The sequence below is a fragment of the Solanum lycopersicum genome, chromosome 2, assembly GCF_036512215.1.
Source record: "Solanum lycopersicum chromosome 2, SLM_r2.1".
NCBI lineage: Eukaryota > Viridiplantae > Streptophyta > Magnoliopsida > Solanales > Solanaceae > Solanum > Solanum lycopersicum.
Window position 1 is genome coordinate 54,509,790 of NC_090801.1, and position 9,495 is coordinate 54,519,284.

The window sequence follows — 9,495 nt, forward strand, 5'->3', positions numbered from 1 at the left end:
AGAAAATATTTTTTTACTTATTTTAATAATAATTTTTTATATATTTCACTTTTAAATTGCCATTTTTATTTTATATATAAAAAGTACTTTTTTTTGTATTTACACTTTTTCTAAATTATATTTTAAAATTTTGAAATATATATATCAATTAATATGAATATTATGTTAAATCGTAATAATATGTTATTTATTCATTTATTATCAATAACTACGAATTACATTTTAAATCATCTGCCTATGTATATATCATATATGTATGCTAAAAGTGTTCGTATAATTTAAGGGCGGAGCTAGTATCTTTATTGATTATCTAAAATATAAAACTCATAAATTTAATATTTTACTTTTATTCATCAATAACGTCTAAATTTATAATAAAAAAAATATAGTACAGTAAATAAAATTATTTATTTTTTTATTTAATAATCTTAAATTTAAGCCTTGAATTTGAAAAAATCTTTGATAAGAATCAATAACCCCAAATGAAATGCATAAATCAATCTATGGGCAATTTCCCTTGACACGTAATATAAATTAGTCGAACTACAATTAAAATATCGGTACCAAATGGAAAAAATAAAAAGAAAACCACTTAGTCCTACTTACAAATAACGAGGCATGTACACTTGCCAAATCCCATAAATGTCACTCTCTATTTCTTCTTTAATTGGAATTCTTACATTTAATTCTTTCAAAGAAATGATGAAGCCATTTTTTTGTTTAGCATTCTTCATTTTTCTACTTAATTATTTTGTTGTAAAAGAGGCAAATGGTTCTCTTAGAGAGTTGAAGCTTTATGAATTTAAAAAAGGACTTGAAGACAAACATTTCCAATATTCTTCCTCTTTTATCTATTCATCACCACCTTCAACTCCTCCACAACCTTCTATTCCCACCTCCCACTCCATAAAGGTACCCAAAATAATGCTGCTCAGTTGATTTGACTATCTGAACTTTCACTTTATCGATATGTGTGTTATTTAGTAGAATTTTATAATATTTTAACAACTTTTTTTGTTCTTGTTGGTTTTAGAGTGAAGGAGGTGTTATATATCCAATAGGGTATGGTGCAGATCCAAGAGGAACAAGTGATAGTAGTGAAGCTATAAAAGAGGCTATTGATGATGCATTGAAATTGCAAAATAATGGATTTGTATTGCTTCCTGGTATTAGTGATCTTGGTGGTCTCATTATTGATTTACAAGGTGGAAATTATAAAATCAACAATCCTATTGTATTTCCTCCTGGCATTGGCAATATTGTGGTATGTCATATACATCCTCCATATCCAATTTTTTGATTATTCGTTCAAGTTATATATACTGACAGTAATACGTAAAACGGTTCCGTATAAAACAGTCACAAGGAATAAAACAAAAAAGAAAAATTTTCATGTGAAAAGAGAATGTGAACGTGAATATTTCTTTTTGGACTTAGAAGTGAGTCCATTTTAGGATTCAATATTTGTTTATAACGTATGTCTTTCGTAGTAATACGTTATTTGAGCAAATACAAATTATAGGTGATTTGAAAAACTCATTTACGTAAATTAAAATTATTTTTTTCGTTTTAATTTATTGGTTTCCTTTTAATTCACAACTAATTTAACAATACTGTTAGCTTAATTGAAATAGGTTAAATGGGAACATTAGTGGTAGCAATCGATTACAAGATATTGATTTGATTGGGCAGTTTTCAAACTGAAAATGCAATTAAATTGTCTACAGACATGTGTTCATCTTTATTGAAAAATGCATCTTATGTTCAACTTTTACCTATCGATATGACAAGTGCCTACCTATGTGGCAATCGAGGGAGTTAAAAAAAAACGAAATACAAATATACTCTTCGTTTTATTTTATTTTACGTGACAAAATCTGACTCGACGTAAAATTTAAGAAAAAATTAAATATTTTTGTTCGTGATTTAAAATAAATTATAAAAATTTATGTATCTGTAAATTATTTCATTTAGAATAAAATAAATATTTTATAGTTAAATTATCATGTAATAGAAAAAATATGATAATTTTTTTAAATTAATTAAAAAAAGTAATTCTTATTAATTGAAACAGATTAAGTAATAGATATTTAGGATCGTTAATAGATTAAGTAATATGATACTTTTTACATTTTTAAAAAGTAGAAACCATTTTAAAGTTACAAGAAAACTTTTAAGTAATGCCCTCAGTTAGCTTAAATAAATACTTTCTCCATTTCAAATTAATTGAATTGTTAGTATTGACATTAGCTTCATTAATTAGTATTAGAATTAATTATTTTAATCATAAATTTGACAATAATTAATAAGAGTAAGAATGTAAAGTTATACGTAACTTATGTTTTTCTTAAAAGAATATGCAAAACCTCAACAATTTAATAAATTGAAATGGAGGTAGTGCCCTATAAATTAGGTACAATTCAATTGAAAAGATATCTCTATTCTTTTGATAGACTATTGGTTTTCTTTGTATATATTAAATTTTTCTTAAACTTATGCATGCTCTTATCCTGACAAATAATAATGGATAGAGAAAAAAAAATTAATAAAAAAAGTAATTTCGTAAAATATAAAGACTATTAAATGCTCCAGAGTTTTAAAATATATGTTTTATAGTGAAATAATATCTTTTATTAAAAGAGGCAAAGGGAGAAACTAGAAAGTACAAAGGAAGATTTTCCCTATTGTTATTTGTTTTTTGGAGTTTTAAGAATAAGTTGTTTATCATATTGTGAGTATTTTTGGGTTGTGTCAGAAATGATGAATAATTGACTCTTATTAATAATAATAAAAACAATAGTTTCGTATATATCACTAGACTTTCGGGTATATTCATAGTCATTTGAATATATAGGTGAGAGGTGTATCAAGGAGTGTATGCGATAGGGGGATAGGAGATGTGTTAACGAAAGAAGAGTGATGTATTCGGGAGAGGATTTTGATTTTTTTAAAATTGGTAGAAAATTAGACATTTTTTTTTTTGCAAATGTTGGGCAAGTAAAGGACTACCTTAGTTACGAAACCCATTGGGTTGATCATAAATTTCATGATCAAGCCCAATATGACAGCCCATATATCTTAGAGAAAATTTTACGTGTAGCAAATATAAAATTGCTTATTGTATGCTATGACTATACTTGATAAAATTAGATAAAGTTTTAGTTTGCTATCTTATTGTTGTATAAACATACAATAAGATATGTTTTCGTCATGAAATTGTCTTCTGTTGCTATCTCTAAAATCAATATGGTCTCGATTGTTTGTATAGTATCCTCAATAGCATGATTGATTTTTTTAACTGGGTTACAATGGAGTTTTTACGGTTGAAAAAGACGAAAAAGTAATGAAATTCGAATAAAACAGAATGTGCATGACTTCAGTAATTTTTTTCTTTTTTCTTTCTAACCGAAATTATCGACTTCTTATTTATTATTTTAAACAATGTAAATGTATACTAGCAAATATACAAAAAGACAGCTCCGTAGCAAACTAAAACTTTGCTATAAAATGCAATTTATGAAGTATAGCCATAACATACAATTAGCAATTTTATATTTGCTATACATAAAATTTTCTCATTAAAAAAATTACCTAATCAGACATAAATTCATATCATATTTACTAATTCAAATTATCATGTATTATTTCACTATTTAATAATTTCATACTAGATTTTGAGTGACATATGTATATTTTTGTTACTAGATACACTAAAATACAGAGAGAGAGGGGGTAAGCGAGAGAAGAGAGTGACCAGTGAGATTGGAATGAGACGAGCGAGAGAGTCAGATACATGCAAATTCACTTGGATACAATGTATCTAGAGTAAATTATACTTAATTTTGATCCTTGTGTATATTTGAGATACATATATCTGGACACGTCAACTACATGTTTTTGAAGTCCAAAAGCATGCAAGATTTGCAATGTTACAAACTAGTGTGATTCTAAGTAATTTTTCTCTTAAACTAGTGAAATTTCTTTAAATTACCCTGCGAGCTATTGGTTGGGCGAATCGATTTTGATCTTGGTGAATTGCCTTAATATTTTCAGGTAAAAGGGGGAACCCTAAGAGCATCTGATACATTTCCAGATGATAGACATCTAATTGAACTATGGTCACAAGACTCTCCCAAGCCCATCAAAGACTACAACATTTCCCATCACCATAGTAACATTTTCGATCGACGTGACCAAAACGTCGCGATTCGCTATGAGGGCATTACGTTCCATGACATCCTCTTCGACTCAGGTTATCGAGGAGGAGGTCTATATATCATTGACTCAGCTAGAATTCGCGTAACAAGTTGCTTCTTCGTTCACTTCAACACGGAAGGAGTCCTCGTCCTGAGGGGCCACGAGACCTTCATATCGAACACGTTCATGGGACAACATCCAACCGTTGGCGGAGACAGAGGTGAGAGAGATTTCTCAGGCATAGCAATTGATCTTGCTAGCAATGACAATGCAATTACTGATGTTACAATCTTTTCATCAGCAATTGGAATTGTACTTAGAGGTGAGGCTAATATTGTCACAGGGGTACATTGTTATAACAAGGCAACATATTTTGGTGGAGTTGGTATTTTAGTTAAAGCATCACAAAATAGGATAGATAATTGTTACCTTGACTATAACTCTATAGTCATTGAGGACCCTTTCTTAGTTCACATCTCAAATGGATATTTTCTTGGAGAGGGAAACATTGTTTTGAAAGCGATTAACGGTCGAATTTTCGGGCTAAATGTGATTAACAACATGTTTAGTGGTAACCCTACAAAAATGACACCAATGTTGAGTTTGGATGGAGAGTTTATTGATATTGATCAAGTTGTTATTGATCAAAATAATGTGAATGGGATGAGTTTGAAGTCTACTAGTGGAAAATTAAGTGTTGGTGGAAATGGGACAAAGTGGATAGCTGATTTTTCATCAATTCTTGTGTTTCCAAATAAGATAAATCATGTACAATATTCATTTTATTGTAGAGGAGGGGTTGTTGGATTTCCAGTACATGCTATAACAAATGTATCAAGTAATGTTGTTGTTATTGAGAGTGATAAAATAGTTGATGGTGTGGTGTCAGTTTTTGTTGATCAACATAATATTGTGGGTGAAAAGAATTTTTTCATGTGAAAAAACAAGCAATTGGAGATGATGTTATTTAAATACTTGTTATCTCTTTTCTCTTCTCCTTCCTCGATATTTGGTACTTGTATTGAGATCAGACTAATTTAAAGTCGCATCAGGAAGTTGCACGTTAATGATAAAGCATTTGAGATCTCTTTTTTTTTTCCTCCTTTGATGTTTGATACTTGTGTTGAGATTGAACTAATTTAAATCAGAGTAGCACGTTAATGATAAAGCATTTCATTTTATCTTTTTCCTCCCCGATGTTTGGTACTTGTATTGAGATCAAACTAATTTGAATTTGCATCAAGAAGTTGCATGTTAATGATGAAACATTTATCTCTTCGTTTTCTCCTCTCTTAATATTTTATAATTGTATTGAGATCTAACTAATTTGAAGTCGCATTAGGAAGTTGCATGTTAATGATAAAGCATTTCATATCTCTTTTCTCCATTCATCTTGAAATTTGGTATTTGTACTGAGATCAGACTAATTTGAATTTACATGAGAAAGTCGCACATTAATGATAAAAGCACTTCATAATAAAAATACTAATTAAATAATCAATTTTTGAACTCGAGATAACCAAAAATTAGAAATACTACTTGTTATCTTGTGGTTTCTTTACTTGATGAATGTCTTTTTGATAGAAAAGTTTATCTTAGGATTAAATTGCATGTACAATGATAAACATTTTCATGTATAAAATGTGTGCAAAAAATTTAGTCTAACTGAATATGTATAGTTCATAATGTTTAGGAAGTAATTTAAAAACATCCAAACACTAGTGGATATTATAATGGGATTTGCCTTTACCTTTTGTTAAAATTAAAGCAAAAGGAGTTAGAGATCACATATCTTTTCCCACTCCCCAAATTTCTTCTTCTTCTGCTTAATTAGGCAAAGAAAACTCACAAAAAGAATCTAAGAGTCGAAAGAAAAAAAAAAGGAATTTTACACAAACATCTGGTCAGATTCATTATTTACGTTATCTAGGTTAATTCTTAAAAAAAGAAAAAGAATCAAGTGTTACGATTCGTTAAATGTTACTTTGTAGGTTATAAGTTTAAACAAAAACAATTGATTAGAAATCAAGTTAAGTTTCTTGAGAGTATTGAATATTCTTAGGAATATTTAAAAGACTAAGCTAGTCATGGAGTCATATAATGTGGTTTGAGCTTAATTTGATCCCACAATTCCAAAAGTATCATAAAGCATTTAATAATTTTGACCCTTCATGTTTCCTAAAAGTCAAAAATTTACCAGCATAATAATACCTAAATGTGTCTATTTATTTGACATTAATTGATATCTATATCTTCTAATTTTGAAGTGTATAACAATAAACACACATGTTTAATATTGCATAATACACGTAGAACATCATCTGAGATGTGTATATCTATTTGTTTAGTTATATACTGACTTAAATATCTATATACTTATGCACATATAAAATAAAAAAATATATATATCGATTGAAATTAAGCGAAAAAGAGTTTTTGTGTATTATGCCTAAATTAATTAGGTCAACAATATGGTTCAGTGACATCTTTGTGAATATTGACACTGCCTATACTTTGATGGTTTTTTTTTATTTTTAAAAAAACATCCTTAAACCCTATTGTCGTTTTTGACGTATATCCTTTTTTTTTTATTTACAACTTTTTTTTATTTTGGCTTTATATTATTTTCTTTCCATGAGCAATCATCTATCACATTGATTTAGTTACTTGCACCAATGGAATTTGTACCACCAAAACATACTATCTTCATCATTAAATTAATCAAGAATATGTAGATTTTTTTAATATAACTTCGAACTAGCTTGTACGTATCTTGACTTAGAGTAATTTTACGGAATACATATTACATTCTATTAGTAAAAATATAAAATAATTTTATTCATCCTTTTTGAACTTGAAATGTTCGCCATTAATTAGCGAAATCAAAGTAAAATGCTTTCAAAATTTTAATATTTTATATTGTTTTTTGTCCATATATACTTGGATATCTTCTTTCAATATCATCAAATCAAACATATTATCATCTTATTTCATATCTTGGATAAGAACAAATCATGTTCATAATTTTTTTCTTATACCTCCTTTGTGGGAGGGTGGGGTGGGGTGGGATGGGGGGGGTCCCAAACATGTTTTTTTTATTTTTTTGGTGATAGCATAAACTAAAAGGCTAGACAATGGATAACCAACTAGCCATATCCTATGCCACCACTTTTTTTTTTTGCTTCTTCTTTTCTATTAATACCATTGAATTAAGTCTCATTTTTCACTCCTTCATATATATCTCATGTTGAAGCTCTACCCTAGATCGAATTAAATATCGATAAGGAAGGAGAGGTTGTTCTAATTCCAGAATCATAACGATCATTTTTCTCTACTTAATTAATATTCTCATGGCTAAACGTCCCCTCATGAATATAACTACTCCAACACAAAGCCCAATGATGAGCCTAGATCCTTTTAAAACCCCTTTTCTTGATCATGATCAACTCAATAATAACAATGGGAGTACACTACACTTGAACATGACACTAATCGTTGCTGCCCTAATATGTGCTTTAGTTTGTGCACTTGGCTTAAACTCCATGTTACACTGTGTGTTTCAATGCACTCAAAGGACTATCTCTGAGCCAGTTGAATGGGTAGCTTCAAAGAGAGTTAACTCTGGACTTAAGAAGAAAGATATGATTGCTTTGCCAACATCTACTTATACTAATGCAATTACAAGCACTACATCATCATCATCGTCGTCGTCATCGTCATCGTGTGCTATTTGCTTGTTGGATTTCATGGATGGAGAAAGAATTAGGGTTCTTCCTCAATGTACACATTCTTTCCATGTGGTTTGTGTTGATGAATGGCTACTATCACATTCTTCTTGCCCTACTTGTAGGCTTCTTCTCAAGTCTAGTAATTGTTTGGGAATTTGCACATCTCTAGTTTAAAATTATGTCTTGTGATAACTATGAGAATTTTTTTTGTTTCTGAAAAAAATATTTTCATCTAAGAGATGGGAGTGTTGATGTTTGATTTTGCTTTTATGATATAATTGTGTGCTAGCTAGACATTATGTCATTGTAACAAAAAGTTGTTACAATTATTAGTTCTTTGGTAAGTAGGAGAGAAAACTTCGAAATGTATGTATTCATGTTTTATTGATGAGGTAGGGAGTTAAAAAAATGATTAATCTTCGATTTGAATGTTAGCTTCAGATTTGGAGCGCATTTGATTTTTTTTAAAAGTTTAAATAAAAAAAGGGTCAATTCATGTGGATCAAATATAACAATTTAAGAATACAAGATATATGTATAATAATCTATCATAATTACCCTAATTCTTTTTCAAAAGTTTAGCAATGAAATGTAACTTTAGTTTCAATAATTGAGAGTTATTTTTATGATAGATGAAATAACAATTAACAACATGAAACATGATTAACTTTTTTATGCCTTTTTTTTAAAAAAAAAACACAAAAAACTTTTGGACAATTTCCAATTAAATGGACTTAATTTGAAGTATTATTTGTTAATTAGTACTGTATTAGACTAATTGTTTTATGAGTTTATTTTTCAATAATTTAATCCAAATTAAAGAATCTTAGGTGTAGCAAGAAAATACAAAATATTGAAACGACGTCTTTACACCATCAACATATTAAAGCTACTTTTTATTGGGATTATCCTCCAAGATTTTCTTTCTTATCGTATCACAAAAATTATTTGGTAACTGATACTCCAATCCGTACATTTCACGTTTTTGTCCGTTCTATTTTATCTGTCGTTTTTATCTACTTTACATCTATTCAGAAATTATAGTAATAAATACAAGGTATAAATACTTAACTAAGTTATTTTGAAAATCTTAGTACTCAGACTTAATTGGTTGACTATCTGAACTCCCACCTTATTGGTGAAGATTCGATTCTCCATATTATTATTCCCTTCCTCTATCCCCAATTAAAAAAAAATTGATACAGTTTTATGTTTAGTAACAATTCAACTTTAAAATACTTATTTTATCCTCAATGACATAATTTTATAATCACACAAACATCTATGACTTATTTAGGCCACAAATTTAATAAGTGTTTCATTCTTTTTTTAATGTTCGTCTCAAATCAAACTATATTAGATAAATTAGGACGAAATTGATGTTAAGGCTTTATTGTTGAATTCTTAAAATGACAATTATTTTAAGAGAGTAAAATCGACGATACTACAAAACCTAATAGTATTTGACAAAACTAGCAATCCAACTTTGTGTTGGATATTTTTTTGTTCTCACAAAGTGAAGTCCATGGCTCTTAGTGTATTCTCACTTTGTTTTGCTTTGTTTTTGTTT

General features: G+C 28.7%; 1 protein-coding gene across 1 annotated transcript; it reads left to right on the forward strand.

Moving 5' to 3' along the window:
- Positions 1-639: 639 nt before the first annotated feature.
- On the forward strand, positions 640-5,256 carry LOC101249046 (polygalacturonase QRT3). The gene is made up of 3 exons (XM_004233866.5): positions 640-912; positions 1,034-1,264; positions 4,054-5,256. Exons 1-3 carry the CDS (start codon positions 643-645, stop codon positions 5,134-5,136), a joined length of 1,584 nt encoding a protein of 527 aa, XP_004233914.2. The 5' UTR covers positions 640-642; the 3' UTR covers positions 5,137-5,256.
- Positions 5,257-9,495: the final 4,239 nt, after the last annotated feature.

Coding starts and splice junctions, on each gene's coding strand:
- LOC101249046 (XM_004233866.5), top strand. CDS start 643: ATGTCACTCTCTATTTCTTCTTTAATTGGAATTCTTACATTTAATTCT. Junction 913..1,033: donor CCACCTCCCACTCCATAAAG/GTACCCAAAATA, acceptor TGTTGGTTTTAG/AGTGAAGGAGGTGTTATATA. Junction 1,265..4,053: donor CTGGCATTGGCAATATTGTG/GTATGTCATATA, acceptor TAATATTTTCAG/GTAAAAGGGGGAACCCTAAG.